This window comes from Lacerta agilis, chromosome 9, assembly GCF_009819535.1.
Source record: "Lacerta agilis isolate rLacAgi1 chromosome 9, rLacAgi1.pri, whole genome shotgun sequence".
NCBI classification, from domain to species: Eukaryota; Metazoa; Chordata; class Lepidosauria; order Squamata; family Lacertidae; genus Lacerta; species Lacerta agilis.
The window spans coordinates 49,094,314-49,116,310 of record NC_046320.1 but is presented as its reverse complement, the minus strand read 5'-3'; the positions used below and the strand labels follow the sequence as shown (position 1 = coordinate 49,116,310).

The window sequence follows — 21,997 nt, the reverse complement described above, 5'->3', positions numbered from 1 at the left end:
GGGGGGGGTGGGTGGGTTGGGATTGTAGCAGTAGGGGGTGGAAGGTTCTGGGAGGTTTTGTGCTTTCTTTTGAATTTTTTGGCAGTTGGAATTGCTCTGCAACCATTGGGTGACACTGCTGTTTTTACCAAAAAAAAATTGTTTTTCTTTTGGGGAGGGGGGTGGTGGATTGTGAGTCTAGGAGTAGGGGGTGGGAAGGTTCTGGGAGGTTTGGTGCTTTCTTTTGAATCTGAAGCACTGATTTTTTTTTTTTTTTGGGTTTGCGAAGGTAGGAGCTGTGCTGCCATGGGGCCCAAGAAGACTGCTGCTGCAGAGTCTGGCGAGAGGAAGAAGGAGAAGGTGACGCTGGAAATGAAGAAGGAGATCATCCGGAAGCACGACGGTGGAATGCGTGTGACAGACCTCGCCAGGGAGTACGGGAGGAATCCATCGACCATTGGGACCATCCTGAAGATGAGGGAGAAGATCCTTGCGACTGATGTAGCCAAGGGAGTCACCAGGATTGTGAAGAACCGCCCAGCTGTTCTGGAGGAGGTCGAGAAGTTGCTGCTCATCTGGTTAGAAGAGAAGCAGCGTGCAGGGGACACAGTGACTGAGGCCGTCATTTGTGAGAAGGCCAAGGCCTTGCACGCAGACCTCGTCCGGCAACAGCCAGGAACCTCAGGCGAGCCAGAAGTCTTCAAGGCAAGCAGAGGCTGGTTTGACCGGTTCAAGACAAGATCTGGAATCCACAGCGTGGTCAGACATGGAGAGGCTGCCAGTTCCGATGTTCCTGCGGCTGAAGACTTTGCAGCGGAGTTCCTGGAGGTTGTGACGACGGAGGGCTACCTTCCACAGCAGGTCTTCAACTGCGACGAGACCGGGCTGTTTTGGAAGAGGATGCCCAAAAGGACTTTCATCACTCAGGAGGAGGCCAAGTTGCCTGGCCACAAGCCCATGAAGGACCGTCTGACCCTGCTCTTCTGTGCCAACGCAAGCGGTGACCTGAAGATCAAGCCCCTGCTGGTGTACCACTCGGAGAACCCACGGGCCTTCAAGAAACACAAAGTCGACAAGGAGCAGCTGAGTGTCATGTGGCGATCCAACAGTAAGGCTTGGGTCACACGTGTGCTGTTTGTGGAGTGGGTCAATCTTGCTTTTGGCCCTGCTGTCAAACAGTACCTGCTGGACAACGACCTGCCACTGAAGGCTTTGCTTCTGATGGACAATGCTCCTGCTCATCCTAAAGGCCTTGAGGAGGACTTGTTGGAGGAGTTCAGCTTCATAAACATCATGTTCCTGCCGCCTAACACCACGCCACTGCTCCAGCCGATGGATCAGCAGCTCATCGCCAATTTCAAAAAACTCTACACCAAGGAGCTTTTCAGGCGATGCTTCGAAGTGACTGATTGCACCAACATCACCCTGCGGGAATTCTGGAAGGACCACTTTGACATCGTCACCTGCTTGAAGATGATCACCACGGCCTGGGACGGGATCACCCAGAGAAATTTGAATTGCGCTTGGCGCAGCCTGTGGCCAGACTGTGTGGCACCAAGTGACTCTGATGCACCAGAGTCAACAGTGGTGCAGGACATTGTTTCCTTGGGGAGGACCATGGGCCTGGAGGTCACCGAGGAGGACGTCAGCGAGCTGGTGGAGGAGCACGACCACGAGCTGACCACCCAGGAGCTGGTTGAACTGCAGGCACAGGCTGCGCAGGAGCAGGCCTCGCTGGAAGAGGAGGAAGCAACTGAGGAACGGCTGTCCTCCAAAGAACTGAGGGACATCTGCCAGAAGTGGAAAGATGTGCAGGCTTTTGCACAGCGGCACCACCCTGACAAGGACCTGACACGTGACCTTGCGAACAATTTTGACACAAGGGTCATGTCGTCTTTCAGGGAAGTGCTGAAAAGGCGGATGAAGCAGCAGACCATGGACAAGTTCTTCAGCAAGAAGCAAAGAGTAGAAGAGGAACCTTCTTCGAGTTGTCCCCCAGACTCTTAGAAAATGTATGTACTGTACAGTGTATACTTTGGTGATTTTTAAATGCTTTTCTGACATGTTTAGAAACTTAATTTATTGTTCCTTCAATTTTTGAAATGCTCCTTAAAGTATGTGTGACTTTAAAGAGCACTTAATAAACTCTTTTTGTACCAAATTTGGCGTTGTTTGGACTTTTTTTGACCATAGGAACGCATTAATTGATTTTCAATGCATTCCTATGGGAAACCGTGCTTCGCAAGACGAAAAATTCGCAAGACGAAAAAACTCGCAGAACGAATTAATTTCGTCTTGCGGGGCACCACTGTACATTTTTACTATTTGTTATATAACATGTTACAGCAACATTTTTTTTTAAGAAAATAGAAAAAATTATAGCTGCCTGACTAATTAATGGAATCTCACAGGTTTTAGTGATTACAAAATGAAACCAAGGAATACATGCCAACACAAAGCTACAAGAACAATATTGGGCTAGCATAATGGGAGAGATGAACGGATTTCTTTTTTTTACAATCACACATGGAAAATAAAGCACATTCCAAATGGAAGCAGGCCAGAAAATGGAAAGTTCAGGAATGTGTTTTTATTATGAAGAAGAAAAATGGGTATCCTTCCCCCACCCCATTTTTTTTCATCAGAGATTCTTTCCACTTAATTCTAGAAATCGAAGACTACCAGAAAGCAAAAAGGAAGCAACATAAAAGGGGAAATTAAGCCCTTTGTATCTCTCTCTCTCTCTCCACTGCATATAATTTAAGGTACTTTGAAATGAAATTCCATGTGTAGAAAAAAGTAGACTACAAAAAGAGCAATTTTCCACTACTTCTCTTCTAGTTCCCCCCCCCCCTAGCATCATTACAACCCTGGATAACCACAATGAATACAAGAATATTTGTAAAGTCTGATTTCTGACACTGCTCAGTTCCTTTTTCAAGTCCTGTTAAAAGTGCAACTTTTTTTTTCCATGCCCCATTCCCCACATGTGCCCTTTCAATTTAGCCCTACCATATCAAGGGGATTGCCATTCATGATGTCCACTGTTGCTCTGTTTACATGCTACATTTTTATCCTATAGTCATGTGACTAGAATAGGTACTGTGCTATTAGTTTAGTATCTTTATTTTTGCAGTAAGCAACAAAGAAAATATCCCTCCTATTCCAACTTAATGAGGCTTGGCAGCTTTGAAAGCGGGCTCAAAAAATTTACCAGATAAACGATGCTGTTGCAATAGCATTATTACCAATAATCTTACTGCTTTATTGTTTTTTGTAAACCACTTTGAGCTTTTTCTACAATTAAGCGGTTTATAAATTTTATGAAGTAAATGAATAAATAAAACAAAACATGGGCTAAACAGCAGCTTGGTTCTTTTGAGGGCTGCATGACGTTTTAATTCGGAAGCTGTATTACTTAAATGCAGAAAGTCCAAATCTCTAAAGAACCAAGGTACACTTATAAAGTCATTTTTGTATTATCCAAATAGACAAATATTAGCTTTATAATAAAGCAGGCCTCAAATCTAATCCCATCTTCTGTATAGATGTTTGATCAGCTGCATCCCCAGAAGGTCAGTATGAATGGGGGTGGTTGTACTGAGAGAAAGTGGCCGGCCTGCAAGCACCAATGCCAGAGATGTTGAAGGATGTCAGGGATGAGAGAAAAAGCTCCCTCTCCTCCTTATAGTAGCCTCTCACTGTGGGTATACATACAAACACCCTTCCCACATTAATGTGTGAAAGGGGAACAGGATTGTTCCTGCTGGCCACATACCCGGCAAGCCCATTAGGTACCCCTCCTGTAGATGCCACAAATATGGTGTCCGTGAGAAAGAACCACACACATGTATATAGATAAGGCTCTTCCTTTAAACTGAGAACACTGACTGGTCCAGGGTGGAGAAGCTGTGCAAACGCCTGTCCTTTTCTCACCAGTGCTAAATGTGTGACTGCCAAGGGTACATGGCTAAGCAGGGATACATCAACAGATGTGGCCAGTGGACAGAATCCACTTCCCATAAACACACACAGTAAACAAATGAGGAAGAGTGCTTGCATGTATACCCACAGTGAGAAGATGCTGTAAGGTAGAGTGGTCCTTTTCTCCCTCGAATATCTCTGACTTTCTTCCTGCCCAAACAGAAGCAAGGTAAGAAAGAGCAGATGGTCCCCTACAAACATTTCATTCAAGGGCTTAGAGGCAATAAATAAAATAGAACAGGACATTTCTGACACTGCCACACTAAACTATATTGCTGCAAATTTCAGACAACATAGTCATCCCACAGAGTTAGCCAGTACACATCAAAATGAAAAACAACGGGCCTTTATTACCATATCCAAAAGCCTATATCCTTTTTTTTCAAACTAAATAGCAAGATAGCAGCAGATAGTTGCCTTTGAACTGTCCACCAACTTCAAATTCTCATGGACTTCGGCTAAGGCCTTGCAATCTCAAAACAAACATCACCACACACATAAGAACTGCTGAAGTGTTCACCAGAGGCCCAGAGCTGAGCAACGACTTCGCTAGGTCCACAAACATCTTCAAAGTGACGCAAACCACCAAAACCCCAAACAACTGGCCTAGAAAGCGTAAGATAATATGCCAGAGCTTAGGGACAATGCTTTTATCTCAACACAATGAAAAAAAAAAACCAACAGCACAAAGCAAAAAAGAAATATGAGTAAAATTTGCTACAAATTATCGAGAAAGATCCACACAGGCCTTGAGATGTGTCCTGTTCCCTCCAAGCCCGTTCAAATTCAGCAATGAAAACAACCTTAGTTCGACTTATACCCTCTAATTCAAAGAAGAATCTCTACTGTGGCGATTTTTAAACTCTTGCTATATTCCCAACAACTGTGCTGATATGATGATTGCCACACATTGCCACATTAGCTTATAGCCCCTGCACAGGACAGGTGAAAAGGTAAGAAAAGGGATGGGTAGGAGGTTTGTTAGGTATTGAGTTGTGAAAATTCCATCTCATTGAGCTGTCAGCAAAGTCAGAGCTGTCTTTTTCATTTCTAACACCTAGCCTACTACTCAACAATTCTTTCCCTTTCTTTATTCCTTGGGTAGCACAGCTGGGTCTGGGGTGAGAAACCTTTGCCCTTCCAGATGTTGTTGGATACAACTCCCTTGATCACGTACCACTGGTCATGCTGGCCAAGAATGATTGGAGCTAGAGTCCAGTATTATCAACAGGGCCAAGGTTTTGCATCCCTTCCCTATTGAAATGTGAAATATTTGCATTTCTCAACATATGCAGAAATTTCTTAGTAAATTAAAAGTTTTAATGCTATCACACTGGTATTAGATCACATCATTACAAGCACAAACTCATCTCTTTGGTCTGCCTTATTTCTCTGAGTCGAATATTGTGGCATTTGTCCTGTAAAAAATAAATAAATTCTAATGTCTGTTTATTGTCCACATTCTTACCGATATTGGGATGCTTCAAAAGGCGACAGATTCTAGCTTCTCTTTCCAATTTCTGGTGATCTGCAGGAAATAATAATAATAAGATTAATAATTTTAGCAGGAATAACCATGTCTTTTATTTAGTGTGAGAATAAAACAAGAACTGATGCAAAGTGAAACATGATCACGGAATGTACACAGTGCCCTTTGCATATTTGAAATTCCCATAAATACTGTATTCTAACCATCTGCCATGGTGACTTAGAAAGATCTACTTAATTCACAACTTTCTTTAAGCACAATAAACTTAGCTACTCTGCCAGGGTGCTGTCTCTAAACTCAATTCTAGATTAAGCTTCGATCCGCACTATACATCAAAAGTAGTATTAAACAACTTTAAACAGTCCTGGCTTCCCCCAAAGAACTGTAGTTTTTAAGGGTGCTGACAGATATTTATGAGACACTTGTATTCCCTGCACAGAGACACAGTTTTCAGAGTTCCCTTGGAAGAGGAATTGACTGTTAAACCTCTTTAGAAACTGTAGCTCTGTGAGGGGAACAGGAGTCCCCCTAACAACTCTCAGCTCCCCCCCCCAAAAAAATAGGATTCACTGGGGAGAAATCATGACTGTTTAAAAAATGGTATAATACTGTTTAAATATATAGTGCAGATGGAGCCAAGGCTTAGTATAGTGGACAAGAGAATGAGCTAGGAGATTCCCATTTCAAATCTTCTTGGGTATTTACTGTGTGACTTTTGACAAGACACTGGCCCAATTCAGAAGTCATGGCTATTGGCTACATCATGGTTTGTCTATCAGGGTTGTGCGTCAGGCTTCCACACTATCTCCTCCCCTTGCGGTTCAGCATTATTTAATCCACACCGAAGGGGATGGATGGGATTGCAGACCTGAGATATCAGCTCTGCAAAGTAATCCAACTTGTTAAACCTATTTTGCTGGGGGTAAGGGTGGGGTTAGAATAGTGCATGGCAACTCTTCTGAAATGGGGAGCCTTCTGTCCTCATGGAGGCTCGCTAAGCATTATTAAACACTGGTTTCCCAGGGTTCTAACATTCTTATTTTCCAGGAATCTAAAGCTTTCGGTTTCAGAAGATCTGCCTCTAACTTGTGGAGTGCAATGAGAACAGTGAATAGAGGGATAATAGAGAATAAGAGGGTGGAGCTAGGAAGTTCATCCCCGCTGCGTGATTGTGTCATAGAAATCTAGAACCTTTAGTCTGAATTACTTCTGCACCCACTCACTGCTCCTATCCAAGTTTCTTTCAGCATCACTTTGTATACAGTAGAATTTATGTGCCTGGACATGCATAACACTTGCAGGGAGAGAAAGAGCTTTAGGAGTGACTTATACCAAGTTTCTGTATGACATGATCTGTTTGATGGCCTAGAATTGTTTTGTTAAGAACTTCCATGTTAAAGTACATAAATCCTCTTGAGGTGGGAGGTAAGGGGGGCGGGGGGAGTTGTAAGTGGCAAGCCACTATGGGTTCCTGAAATCAAGCCAGCTTGGAGTGCAACCAAGCCAAGTATACTGTAACTAGCAAAACAAAGGCATCAAAGAGCGCTGCAATTACTTGCGATGGAGCAAATAATTTACAAGTGAATTATTTTCTGAACTTTAACCTCCCGGTAATTTTTTGCTTGTCTGAGAATAGCTCGCGATTTCCTCTGAGTCATCTGTTATTAAGCAATCACACCGCAACTTCCAAGATTTATTCAGCGGCGCACGGCAAATGGTACTTTAGGTCAAGTTGCCAGAGGTATGGCAAACCAGGAAGTGCAATCAGGTTGGCATTTCTGCAACTTCTATAACTTCTCATGGCCAAGCTAAGAGTTAAAAGGAATTGTGTGGTTTGTTTCTCCCTGTTTGCACTTTCTTTTAAAGCAAAAGTAGCCTGGGCCAGAGGGTGGCCAGACTTCTGGGATCTACTTGCTTTTTTTTTTTAATCTAGTCTAGACCCTCAAGTTTCACCAACTAGAGCAGTGTTTCCCCAACCTGGGGTCTCCAGCTGTTTTGGGACTACAACTCCCACTATCCCTAGCTAGCAAGACCAGTGGTCAGGGATGATGGGAATTGTAGTCCGAAAACAGCTGCAGACCCAAGGTTGGGGAAACACTGAACTAGAGTCAAATGCAAGAGAGTGGCTTGTAGGGCTGGTGTAAAAAAGGAACAGAATGCCTGTGAGGCACATATCCCAGACCAAATATTTGCTTTCAGTATCAGAACTGGCCTCACAATCGTTTCACACAAAAATACACTCCAGTTTTCTGTAAATTACGAAAAAAGGGGGAAGTCTTTTTTGTAATTTGCAGCTGGAAGCCAAAAATACTTGCAGATCTATTTCAAGTTGCCCAGAGATCTGTCAATGGACACCAATTTACCTTCTGCTCTCCTCTAGTCTAGACAGGTTGTAAGCCTGAGTGGAAGAAGGGTGGTAGTCCAGTAGCTGCTCAACCCTTTTCCTTATTTATTTCAAGGACCTTTCCTTGCCAGATGGTTTCACTTTATTTATCAGTTTTCCTTCAGCAGGGCAGTTTGGCTGGATTTGCACATGCGCTCATCAATACTGGGACAGCTTGATCCGCACGGCAAGAGGGTTGTATGAGTTTAATGTCCTTGATTACTTGTCTTGTTGCTTGCTATGCCATCTTGTACTGCATGTGCAGGATCAAATCCCCACCCCTGCTTGCTACTCTCCAGATCAGGGGTCGCCAACCTAAGGCCCATGGGCCACAAGCAGCCCACGGGGGTCGTTTAACCAGCCCATGGACCCCCACTGCCTGCTCAGTCAGCTCCCATGCGCCGTGCTAAACCGGCGTGGAGCAGAGCAGGGACCACCTTCCGTGACGCTGGCCAGCTTCCCATTGGCTGCAGGAATCCAACAACAGATACATCATGTTAAGTCTTGTGCTTGTCTGTATCATGTCTATGAGCAGTTCTCCCCCCCCCCCCACACCCCAGGACACAAGAGCCCTATCATGCCCAAGGCAAATCTACACCAAGATCCTGTTCTCACAGTAGCCAACCAGATGTCTATGAGAAGCCCATGAGGAGGACATGAGTACAATGGCACTCTTCTGTCCAAGTTCCCCAGGAACTGATACTGGAGATGATACAAAGCTACATTGACTAGGAACCATATAATCCTTGTTGTCAGTTGTTGTGATCAGGTTATCAAAAGCATTAAACAGAAAGAGTATTATATGGAGTTAAGATGAACAGTACTTTTGCTTATAATCCACCAGACATAAAGTATGCACTAAATCTGAATGTTAAGATTACTGTAAATTGCTTCCATGTATGCTCCCTCATCCAATAAAGCGAGATGAGCACCACAACCCCAGAGTCGTCTGCGACTGGACCTAACGGTCAGGGGTACCTTTACCTTTACGCATATTTCAAGGCAATGCAAATACTTAAAAGAGAAAAGTTGGTAAGTGGTTGGAGAGGATCACACAATAACATTGTCTTTGATCAATGAACTATTTTTTTCCTCGAAAGGTCTGAGACTTCTATGGTATATTACCCTCATCTTTCATTTTCATTCAGAACAATCTAAAGCACTCCATTCAAGGACCAGCCACATTATAAGCAACAGACTTTATTTTAAATGTGTAGTCTTGCATCAAGGATTGCTTCAGGAATTCTCAAGAGCTTGCAGGCATCCAGTAAAATTTTCTACTTTCCTTTTCCCCATTCAACAATGTGCACGGGCACAGAGAGAGAGACTGAGAGATCACAAACTGCTTCTGAAACTGCCCTTGCTTTCAGATGAGGTTTCCCATGGGACATGGAAATCCAAATTCCCATGGAATTGTTTGTGCGGCTCTTTGAGTCTGGGCAAAACACTTTTAAAAATGTTTATCAAATAATGTGAAAACATTAACAGATGAAACACGGGTGAGGCTGCAGAAATATCCAGAGATGTTTTTGCTCCTCTGCAAAGTTTCTCTAAAAGCTATCCAACTGTGGGAGGACATCACCATCAAAACTGTTAAGATTCAGTGGCTTGTGCAGCACACTCCTTTACTGATTACACTGAACTCTGTATAAGAAATCAATGCCAGATATAAAAATCAGTGATTTGATTTTCAAGGCTCCAAAGCCCACAATGCAACAACTGTCACCAAATCCAACTGCCCTAATTTTCTCTTTTGGAGAGGATGATACTTCTGACATTTCACAGTGCAGCCAATTTTAGACTTTGATTATTAGAGAATTGAAAAGCAGCTTGGCTAGTCACACCACAGCCGGCAGTTCTCAAGGCTTTCTGTACAGAATGCTGGATGCCCCAATTGCTTCAAGCGGAAAGAACAGAACCCCATCAATCCAACCTTCTACAAGGCCAAGGCTGGAGAACATTGGCTCCTGGACTTTACACAAATAATGCATTTTCTCAAACCAAATGCTTTAGTAAACATCACCTTCTCCTAGGGAAACGTTTGAAATTGTCTTCCTTTATTTATTCCTTACTTGGAGGCATGGGTGAGGTGGGGGGGGGGGTTGTCAAAAAAGTAAGGCACTGTTCTAACATAATCAAGCACAACTGACATTAATAAAGTGTTTTTCCTCCTCAGCGGAGACCAATCTTCTTAATGTATCCTGTTTTCAAGTACTTGTCAGGTAGCCATTATTGCCAGGACAACTTCCCATATATACGACAAAGCACAATGGATGCTTGTATCCAATAATCGGATGCCACAACAAGAGCCAATTTTTCTCTAACGGGCCACTGGATGAAAGCAACAACAGCCCACAAATTAGGGCACACAGCATGCCTCAAGTTATTTTTGTGGATGGACACTGCATCAGAACTTCTATTCAATCGGGCTTTGTAAAAATAAGGCTAAGAAAAGCACATTCAATTGATCTGAGGTGCTCTGTGGTCACTGAATAGATTGGGGAGGGCAGCATCTACTGATTTTAACTGTTTACCTTACAGGCATTAAGAAGTTTTTTGTTTGTTTGCTTTAAAGAAAGAAAGGTAAATTTGCACTAATCTGCCAAAGGATCCCTACACAGGAACTCGGCGTCTGCCAAGTAGAAGAGTCAATAGCAGACTTTAGTTTAATACTAAATGTTCAGGTAACTTGAATTCTAATATATGTATCTTTAGAGAACACCTAAGCAACATTCAAGTCTCCCATTCAGTCCTTCCCCAAACACACAGATCAGGGAACATTATTTCAGGGGCCCAAAGCAGAATGAATGACTTCTGGCGTTCTACTTTCTTGGTTGTTTTATTTATTTGTTTTACTCTTGATGTAACTTATAAAGGAACGGCCATGCTAGTCCATTGTAGCAAAAGCAAAAGGACCTTTTTCTTGGTACAGTGCAAGTAATTGCAACAGTAACAGACATCTTTTTGAGACATACGCGCACACTGATGAGCGAATATGTGAGCACTAATGATGCACCTGTCGGCATCATGAACCCAAAATGCCTTCACTACTCTCAGATCAGAGAACTGTCTTTTACCTGCCTCGTCCTTTTGCCTCTGTGACAGTTTCCAGCGCCTGCATATTCACAGTCCAAGGGAGATTCAAATTCCAGTTCATGAAACACTAATGCAATTTCCAATTCCAGAAATGTCTGAGCAAAAAAGACATTTCTCAGTGACACTGTTTCTAAAAATAACACTTGCACAGATGAAAATGTGAGGTTAAGGTTCCCAATTACTCCCTCCAGCAGATTATTATTATTTTTATTTAAAAAAGGGGATCTGTGGTTTTGCTTGTGGTGTATCATAGCAAAGGGATTCCTTATTGCTTTTTAACTATGCCTTCATTGACTGGTACTACTGGCTGGAACGTGGCTCATTTCACTTTACAATCCTGCTACTGTAAGAACAAAAACTCTTTAGATGGACGAGATCCCCCAGCAGGCATTTGAATCCCATGACTACTGGCTTATATAGACGTAAAAGGGAAAAGGTTGCGAAGAAAGGCTAGAATCTTCAGGGACATCAGCATGTATATTCTAAAAAACAGAAATCTTTGGAGGCCATGCATCTTGGCAGGAAAACTCTCTTTCCTGATCCCAGATGTATGCTGGCTAGCTTTATGTTTACTAGAAGCACATTTGTAATTACAAATACATTCTAGATTTGACTCCTAGTATCCAAAACTATTGCCCAGGACTGAATCTCAGGCTCAAAAGCTGCCCTACCTATAGGACAAAATGTACTGTTGACATCTCCCTCAACACACAGAGTGGGGGGGGGGGGGGGAGAAGAATCCTAGAAGATATTATCTAGTACCACAGATTATTGTTTTTAAAGCAGTCCCGCCACAGAAGGCAAATGCAAATCTACTGCTACATCACTGTACTTCTAAAAACGGAAGAATTCTCCGCAACTAATCTTTGGAAGTTACAAAGGCACAAGACAAGAGCAGCTGGAAAACAAACCAAGTTTTGGAGCAAAAAGCCATAGTTTGCTTGACTGCGTGACAAACCTGTAGTTGGTTAAACAAATGATGGCTTAACTTTATGTGTGAAACAGGCCAACATGTTAGATGTATTTGTAATCCAGCTGGAAGAAAAAAGTTTTGTTTGGTGCCCAATCAAACCTTGATTAAGAAAGGGTACTTGGTTCATACATAACATCAAGCCACAGTTAAAACAAACCAAGGTTCATAGGCCAAAAAATAAATAAATCATAGCTTCAGACAGCGATTTGCTGGGAGTAAACAAACCATAGTAGAGCTTACTAAGCAGTGTTCACACCTAACACTAAGCCATGGATTTTAAAAATCAAGGTTTAGAGCAGGGGTAGGCAACCTAAGGCGCGTGGGCCGGATGTGGTCCAATCGCCTTCTCAATCTGGCCCACGGACGGTCCGGGAATCAGCATGTTTTTACATGAGTAGAATGTGTCCTTTTATTTAAAATGCATCTCTGGGTTATTTGTGGGGCCTGCCTGGTGTTTTTACATGAGTAGAATGTGTGCTTTTATTTAAAAAAAGGCATCTCTGGGTTATTTGTGGGGCATAGGAATTCGTTCATCCCCCCCCCCCCCAATATAGTCCGGCCCATCACATGGTCTGAGGGACAGTGGACCAGCCCATGGCTGAAAAAGGTTGCTGACCCCTGGTTTAGAGCTATGACATAATTAGGCCTAAAAATGTATTAAACATTACTTATTTACATTTTAGGATATGATGGTACAAATTAACATTTCAGTTAAATGTTTACTATGGTGCTTTATAACAGCAAAATAAAAAGATGTGCATTAAAAGTCATGTGCAGACTTTGTGTTTATTTTTTATTATTTTTTATTATCTAGAGGGATGACTAAGGTGTCCTTGCCAGAGGTGTCAAAATACCTTGTTCTGGCCTTGCTTTTAAAAATCAACTCCCGAAGTCGGCTTAAAATGAAGTGCACCGCAGACAATCAACTAAATTATTATTGGCCTATGTTGTCATCTTCATGCACAAAATTATGGAAAATATTTCCTATTAAACAATTTACATTTTAAGATTTACAGTGCAGTAAATGTGGGTGTCTACTCTGAAGTAAATCCCATTGAGTTCAATGGGACTTTCCCCTACTGAAGCATACAGAGGGTACTGCTGTTCCTAACAAACACCACTTAAAATGAATCAGATTTTGCAAGGGTGCTCTGATTTTTTTTTTTTATAGAATCATCTTGATAGGAGCATTCTGAAACTATTTTGATTACTTAAAATATGGTTTGACCCCCCCAACTTCAATGCTGCCAGTTACCTAACCTATTAATGCCTGTTTCAGAAAGGTCATTGTAGAATCAGAGAAAGTAGCCCTTTAAATAGGGAGCATAATTCTCTCCCCCCCCCGCACCCCTTGTGTTTTGGCAGAACAATTCCCGTATCTGTAGATAATATCCTCAGCTATACTTTGCAAGACTGCTTTACCTGGACCTATCCCAAGGATCTGGTTAAGTAGTTCTGTTTCCGTGATCTGATTTCCTAGTGGGCAGTCAACAGTGTTAAATCAGCTACAAGGTCTGAATCTTATGTCAATTCATGCAGAAAAGGGAGCCTCGACCAACTGAACCCCAGTCCCTCAACTGACAATGGTATCAATAATACAAAAGTGTACTAACACACATTAAGACAAAGACCCATGCTACATCTTGAATTATACAACCTGCACCAAGGTCAAATTAAATTTAATATGTCCTGCCATGTTTACATGGGACTTTTTCATTCTGATTTTATAGTCAAATTCACAGTGCTCATTTCATCTGTAAGTTTTTAGACCATGTGTGCTGTGCATGTGTGGCTTTCTAATGCAATTTTTGAACAATGCAAATAAAACATAGAAACATAAAACTAAAAAGAAGAGAGCTTTAAATTTGAAGGTGGGGGGAAATACCGTACCAGTTGCCCAAGAGTGACCCGTGCTGAGGCCAATCTTCAGTTATGCTATCTCTTGGTTATGTTTGGTTATGTCTAGTCATATCAGACATTCAGTGAGGCCAAACATCATATGCAATTGATTACTTTTATATATGCACACAGAATTTGGACACACTTGGTTTCAGCATCAGATACTGCAATAAAAAAATGGCACGGGAAGCAATCTTTAAATCATATTTTTGGTAAGCCTACTACTGACTTCAGGCCTCATGCTGGAACCAGATCCATTGAAAGATGTGGTCCACAGCCTGTAAATTATGAGTCATGCCTAAAGAACCTTGGCTCTGTTACCTCTTTCATGTCTAAATTCAAATTTATTCCAACATCCTAAATTCTGGCTCCCACCACAATAGGGATGACTCAGTTAACACAAACTGGATTCCAAGAAACTGTGTGTACAAATGACATTGAATGAACTGATGGAAAATAATAGTTTCCTTTCTTGACTATTTTTTTTTTAGGGGAGAGGGGGTAGTCTACAATATTATTTTATCATAACTGTTTGCTATTTTGACCAAGGTTTCAATCTAACTGCACTTATTAGGGAGGAACTCCTCCTGAATCCTGTGGCGGGGAGTGAATTTCTGGCTGCATATGCATGCTTAGGCATGCACTATACACTTACTATACATTTTACACAACCGTTGCTTTTTATTTTTGTAAATAGTATGGTTTAATTTTGCCTAAAGTCCTCAATGCCTTATCCTGCTGTGGATAGCCAAGTCTGCATGGCCTCCTGCCCTGCTGGAGGGAGACTACTAGGTTTTTGATCCCAACTTTGTGGCTCACAGCTGCAACCAGCAGGGTCTGTGGTGTGCCCTGTACTGGGGAGGCCAAACCCAAAGAGCCCACGCCTGCTTCGTGTCAGCTGCACCCCGCGAACGCTCTGGTCCTCTACAAATCTATTCAGAGCATCTTCAGAACACCACAACTAGTCTTTCAGGGCTGCTCTGAAAAGGTTAGATTTTCGATGTCAGCATATTGACAAATCTTCCAAAACTGAAGAAATCTATCAAAAACATTCCCTAGGATCTAGATCAGCCTTTCTCAGCCTGGTGCTCTCCAGATGTTTTTATTTGGTCAGCTGTGTGTTGTTTATTAATTTGTAAACTGCTTTTATGTGTCAAGTCAGTCTAGAAACATATTGCAATTTGTTTGTTTGTTTGTTTGTTTTGCTCAAGGTACGCTTAAAAACAGGACAAAAAAAGGTTCTAAAGCAATACAAAATGAACACCTAAGGTGGAAGAAACCTTTTCATACAGCTTTTGTTGAAACAAAAATATCTCCAATTGTTTTTGGAAGGTACAGTAAGTGGGCACCTGTCATATCTCAGCAGGAATGCTGTTCCATAGAATGAACTACTATCATCCCTGACATGCCATCTGGTGCTAATGTGGAAGTCCAAAACATCTGGAAGGCTGACCTATACTAGTCTATAATTTTCTGACTTCCCCAGTTTGGCAATTTATGAGGGCATCCAGCCTACCTCATCTTTTCCTTAAGCTGCATCTCTAGTTAACAGCTCCATAAAGATTAAATCAGAGGTTAAGTATTTCCTCCCTGTAAAGATGTACTTGTAGTAAGTAAATCAAATACTGAGATTCATAGACTCCAGAGTACAGTCCTTAAGGTACTCATATTAGCTGACCTGAAGGGGTTACTCAAGGTAAATTATTTTAAAATTGCCAATTATTAGAGCTTTCAATAACCGAGGATAAGGGTGCATTCAGTATGAACACCATGTTCTTCAAGGCTACTGGAGCATTGAGCTACATGACTTGTGCCTTACAGACACAATTCATTTGAATAATCCCACTGCTTCCTCTTGCCTAAACGAATTATTGGTTATTAATTGCTCACTTAGCTGAAATTATTTCTAAGCATAGATTTTTGTGAACAAGTGCCTCAACCATTGCAGGAAGCACAAACTGCAGTCCAGAAGAACAGACATAAGGAAAATTACTAATACACTATAGTGAGGCACATTGCAAATTGCTGGTATACGTTATGTCACCGTTTTATATTTTGTTTGATTTTTCAAAACATTTATGCATTTGTGTGGATGACAGTGTGAAAATCTGTGGCGTTTAATATGATTAAATTTAAAAGACAAATTCAGAACAGATGCTGTTGGTAGAACAATGCTGGCTTTGAAAGGGACCAATTTAAACATTATGATGCAGTCACAGAAACTAATTAAGCTATGAATCAAGTTAACAAATTGCAAGCAAATTGGTAAATGTTACAGATGCTTCTAGTGGTCACTACACTTAAGGCTCCAGGGAAAAGTAGCTGTGGCAGCGGCCAGTCATTCATATTTACTGTTCCTCTCTGTTGTCTAGCAACCAGACACCCAATGGCACCATGACCACTTGACACCATTGCACTGAAACTACCCCAGCATGAAGAATACCTCACTCTTCATACTTTGTGCAAAAATAACTCTGAAGGCTCCTTCGTCTCAAAGAATAGTGCCATTTGTAAATGCTCCTAGGTGGACTCTCTGAAGTGCTTTCCTGATTTTATCACTTCCCACTAAGGGCGAAATGTAGGCAAACTCGGGAGAATTAGAATGTCAGCTTTCACAAAGACCTGTGTATAGACAAAATAAGGAATCCTTTCAAACTCCATGTAGGATTGGAAAAGTCAATTTGGCCTCGGACTTGTAAAGCAGGAGTCACCCTCACAGGAGCATGGTCACCCCCCCCCCCAATCAGGTTCCAGTCCCCTCTCCTCTTTTGTCTACCTGTTTCCATAACACATCAAAGAAAATGAAACAGCATAGGCTGAGTGATCACACCGAGTCTTCCCAGTAGGGCAGTAGTGAGGACTGGGGGTCCCAGCCCTTCCACATCTCTCTATGGCTCCTCCCCTGGTTCCTTTCACAGCAGCCTAAGGCTCTGTCATCTTGACTCTCACCGCTCCTCCCATTTCTCTGTGTGTTCTGGGAGACCGGGGGGAGGAGAGCTGGTCACAGCAGTAGGGGGAGACCCTAGATTCTTCCACAGCCTGCCTCCACTCTGCTTCTTGGCTCCCCCTCCTCTCCTACCTCTGAGTCTGCAGGGCCCTCTGCCACAGCCTCTTCCTGCTCACTAAACCCTGTTCAGTTTCCGACATCTCCTCATCCCAGTTTCTCCCTCTTCTCCCTCTGACCATGTGTTATTTCCCAAACAGCAATCCTCTGGGCTCTGAGCCTTCTTCCCCAGGGGTTCCCCCAACCGGTGCCTCCCACCACCCCTCTGCATCCAGCCAGTCCATGACATTAACCAGGGTTTGCGGACCTGTTCAAACACTGGTTCCTAATCCCAACTAAACTGAGAAATCTAGTTTATACTAACCATGGTTAATGTTGCAGGTGTAATGCTGATCACAGTTAGGAATACCAGGGAAAGGGGTGTGTTTGCATGTATATGTGTCTACCTAATTTGTAAACTGTGTTTAGAAAACAGCCAGTGTTACATCTGTGCCAGACCAACAAGGAGGACTATAGTATCTGAAATGCCATCAAATGTATTGTGGCAAATAAATAAATAAAGTGGATACGCTGCCAGTTATATTTCAATACAAACAAATAAATTTTCCCGTGACAGCTTACCTTCATATTATTTATTCTTAACAGACCTAATTTGTGTATGGAAATATCTCTTTTTCTCTCTCTCATGACAAGACAAGATGAATATTAATGCAGCAAACAGGTTACTTGTAATTCTGCAACAAAGCTGTGTTAAGAGAAGTAGAAACACCCAGCTGCATTGCTTTTGAAGGGTTTGGGGCTAGAGAGGAGTGATGGAAAGAGATAAATTTATTACATGAATATATGGATTTGTTGCCTAGAAGCAAGAATTTAGCAGGCCATCAATCAGGCTGATAAGGGTGAAGTGTGGCATGCTGTGGTGTGGTACACAAACTGAAATACATCACTCTGGGATAGATACTGAAGATGGGTGCAAGTAACATACACAGAACACAAAACTAGGATTTACATTATCTATGCTGACTAATGGCAACACTCAGTGGTCTCTGCCAGAGCTCTCTCTGTGCGTACATGTTTCAGAGATCTTAGACATAGAAACAGGTACTTTTAATGTTAGGATTTTTCCAAGGAATGGAAGAGAAAAGGAAAATTAAGAGTTGGTTTATCAGAAACAACAAACAAACAAACAACAACAACAACACACACACACACACACACACACACACACACACACACACACACCTGGTAGCTTTTAAATCTTTCAGTGTTGCATGGGCATTTGGTATCACATTACTGGCATGGAATATGCTAAGTGCTATGAGAGAGGAAAGGGAAGATGATAAAATTCCATAGATGTAAACTTCATCACACTGAATGATGTTATATTGCGTGGACAGCCAACTGCTGTTTCTCAGGTAAGCTACACCCTCTATTGTGTGGGCTGGGTAGTCCCTCCCTTACCTGGCCAATCCCTTGGCAACGCCTCCCCCAGGTGGGATTGGACAGTTAACTGGGTAGGTGGAGTCCCCAGGTATCCCTTCTGGGGGGAGGGTGCAGCCAGCCGAACTACCAGGTGTCGCTCAGGAATTCAGGGGGCTGCACACCACCACACAAATGTCGCCCCCCATTTGATGTGGGGAGCGGCCATTGTGCACTACTGCCAAAGGAGTGCAACACCACAACACTTGCTTGTCTAAAACAAACTAGAAAGCCAGTGTATAATGATATCGCTGTGTGTGTGTGTATATATATATATTTCCTCCTATTCAAAGGCTTGTCCACCTCTTCACCTTCAAGGCTGATCCGGGCTCATCTGGAAGGTACACCCAAGTGGCAAAAGGTGAAAGAAGTTTGTCTTAGCAGTCAGATTGCCGTGACACATCAATCTGCCAATGTCTATCTTTGAAGTGTGCTTATGTGTAAAATAAAAATAAAAAATGAGATTTGTCATTCTATAGTGATTCACAACTTGCATTCAGAAGAAGCAATTTCGTCCTAACCTTCTCTTATATAGATACAATAATTGGGAGGTGAGACACTATGCCATTTGACTGACCTTGGATAAATGACTCAGCTTTCCAATGAACTGCACTTTTCAAACTCAAGGTAAAATGTAAAGCTTGACCTTCCAAATGTTTAAAATAGTTTCATTCTGTAGGTACTCATGAACCAGTTTGGATTTTATGAAGTCTTCAGCATAGTTTGCCAGTATACAGTGCAGCTGGAGTGTTCTTATTTAACCCTGGGTAATGGTTCCACCCTATTAATTTCAAAACTTTACATTCCAGATTGCATTTAAATAATACCTATTCTATAAGCTGGTTTTCACATCATGGTAAGCCAAACTATGGCTGGCTGGGAAAGAACAACAGGCAAGCATTCTTGACCACGCTGCTCAAAGTGTGCTTGACCCACTTCTCTTTTTCCCAAGCTGGGATGAAACAAACCATAGTGAACCAGCACTCATTGTTTGTTTTTCCCCTTGACTTCCTCCTGTGGTTTGTTTAGAGAGAAACAAACCATTAAGTGCTGGAGTTTTTTTTTTAGTAATTGGAATGGTACTGCCCACAACCATTATTATTTCCAAATTAAATACACCAATTCCTCATCTTATGCAGGGGTTTGGTTTCAAGGGTTATGCACACAGTATACACAAAAATCGTGTTTAGTTAACCCCTTGGAGCCAATCCACAGCTAGTGGGGGAGAGAGAGCATCCTCAGCACTCCCAAAGTCAGTGTGTCAAGAGGGCCTTGCCCAGCAAGCAAGGCCAAGAGCCTGAAAGCTATTTCTGTACTGGGTCCACTTGGGATACCTGGAACAAAAAGAGCTTTTAGGATATTGGCCTTGCTCGGGGGGGGGGGGGAATCTGCTCAGTGCACCGGCATTGGAACATTGGGGATGCTCCTGTGACATCTTGTGAGAGCATCCATGTGCCTTGTGTCCAGCAAGAATGGCAGAGTGCTTAAAAGCTCTTTCCGTGCTAGGTAACTCCAAGTGGACCCTGCGCAAAATCAGCTTTTAAGCTCTCCACTCTTGTCTGGGTTGAAATTTCAACCAGGCCTCCTTCAACAGCATATGGTTGAAACTGTGCAAATCAAATGCATGTAACGTGAGGGATTATTGTGTTCTGTTTTCTTTGCTCTTAAGCCTTCTCAGGAACAAAAGCAGATCTAGCGGTGGGTTTATAAAAGAATGAGCAAAACTCCACTTGCACAAAACAGGGCTTTTCTCGCTTCTTCCTCCCTCCACTAAAGACGCTGTGAACACCCCAAAAGCCACTGCTGAGGGTCGGTGGAACTTCTAAAGCAGCACGAGACATGAGACTTTGGACTTCAGCAAGATAGGAAATTATACCAGAAAGATATGGAGGAATTATACCAGAAAGATATGGAGGTCTCATACACCCCAGGAAATGTGGTTGCTGACCTTGAGCCAGACATCCTGGAGAGTGAAGTCAAATGGGCCTTAGAAAGCCTTGCTAACAACAAGGCCAGTGGAAGTGATGATATTCCAGCTGAACTATTTAAAATTTTAAAAGAGGATGCTGTTAAGATGCTGCACTCAATATGCCAGCAAGTTTGGAAAACTCAGCAGTGGCCAGAGGATTGGAGAAGATCAGTCTACATCCCAATCCCAAAGAAGGGCAGTGCCAAAGAATGCTCCAACTACCGCACAATTGCACTCATTTCACACGCTAGCAAGGTTATGCTTAAAATTCTACAAGGCAGGCTTAAGCAGTATGTGGACCGAGAACTCCCAGAAGTGCAAGCTGGATTTCGAAGGGGCAGAGGAACCAGAGACCAAATTGCAAACATGCGCTGGATTATGGAGAAAGCCAGAGAGTTCCAGAAAAACATCTACTTCTGCTTCATTGATTATGCAAAAGCATTTGACTGTGTCGACCACAGCAAACTATGGCAAGTTCTTAAAGAAATGGGAGTGCCGGATCACCTCATTTGCCTCCTGAGAAATCTCTATGTGGGACAAGAAGCTACAGTTAGAACTGGATATGGAACAACTGATTGGTTCAAAATTGGGAAAGGAGTACGACAAGGCTGTATATTGTCTCCCTGCTTATTTAACTTATATGCAGAATACATCATGCGAAAGGCTGGACTGGATGAATCCCCAACCGGAATTAAGATTGCCGGAAAAAATATCAACAACCTCAGATATGCTGATGATACAACCTTGATGGCAGAAAGTGAGGAAGAATTAAAGAGCCTTTTAATGAGGGTGAAAGAGGAGAGCGCAAAATATGGTCTGAAGCTCAACATCAAAAAAACTAAGATCATGGCCACTGGTCCCATCACCTCCTGGCAAATAGAAGGGGAAGAAATGGAGGCAGTGAGAGATTTCACTTTCTTGGGTTCCATGATCACTGCAGATGGTGACAGCAGTCACGAAATCAGAAGACGCCTGCTTCTTGGGAGAAAAGCAATGACAAACCTAGACAGCATCTTAAAAAGCAAAGACATCACCTTGCCGACAAAGGTCCGTATAGTTAAAGCTATGGTTTTCCCAGTAGTAATGTACGGAAGTGAGAGCTGGACCATCAAGAAGGCTGATCGCCGTAGAATTGTTGCTTTTGAATTATGGTGCTGGAGGAGACTCTTGAGAGTCCCGTGGACTGCAAGAAGATCAAACCTATCCATTCTCAAAGAAATCAGCCCTGAGTACTCACTAGAAGGACAGATCCTGAAGTTGAGGCTCCAGTACTTTGGCCACCTCATGAGAAGAGAAGACTCCCTAGAAAAGACCCTGATGTTGGGAAAGATGGAGGGCACAAGGAGAAGGGGACGACAGAGGATGAGATGGTTGGACAGTGTTCTTGAAGCTACTAACATGAGTTTGGCCAAACTGCGAGAGGCAGTGAAGGATAGGCGTGCCTGGCGTACTCTGGTCCATGGGGTCACGAAGAGTCGGACACGACTGAACGACTGAACAACAACAACAACAACAACAAGATAGGAAAACTGGAGGCAGTTTGCTTTTCTGCTTCTATAAGACATCTCTGGATCCAAAACCTGTCCATATCTTTGAGGAGATTCCTATCAACCCTGAGCTGTCTTGACTCATCTCAAAGCAGCTAACTGTTGAAATGGAGAAAATATAGACATGGACATCTTTTTTTAGAATGCCAGACATATGCTCCCTCCCACTCCAATAGACTTCTGGAGTACTTAAAA

At 42.6% G+C, this 21,997-nt stretch overlaps 1 protein-coding gene across 21 annotated transcripts in view; it reads right to left on the bottom strand.

Annotated features, from left to right (window-relative positions):
• CAMK2D (calcium/calmodulin dependent protein kinase II delta) overlaps positions 1–21,997 on the bottom strand; it is a 184,494-nt gene that overhangs the window by 122,890 nt on the left and 39,607 nt on the right. For 20 of the 21 annotated variants that reach the window (XR_004427321.1, XM_033160016.1, XM_033160019.1 and 17 more), the window contains exon 3: positions 5,432–5,491. The exons of the other annotated variant lie outside the window; for it this stretch is intronic. Coding sequence is in view for 19 of the 20 variants with exons in the window: in XM_033160016.1 (XP_033015907.1) it covers positions 5,432–5,491 (60 nt within the window). In the remaining variant the exon portion in view is untranslated. The remainder of the gene's footprint in view (positions 1–5,431; positions 5,492–21,997) is intronic. 21 annotated transcript variants of the gene reach the window in all.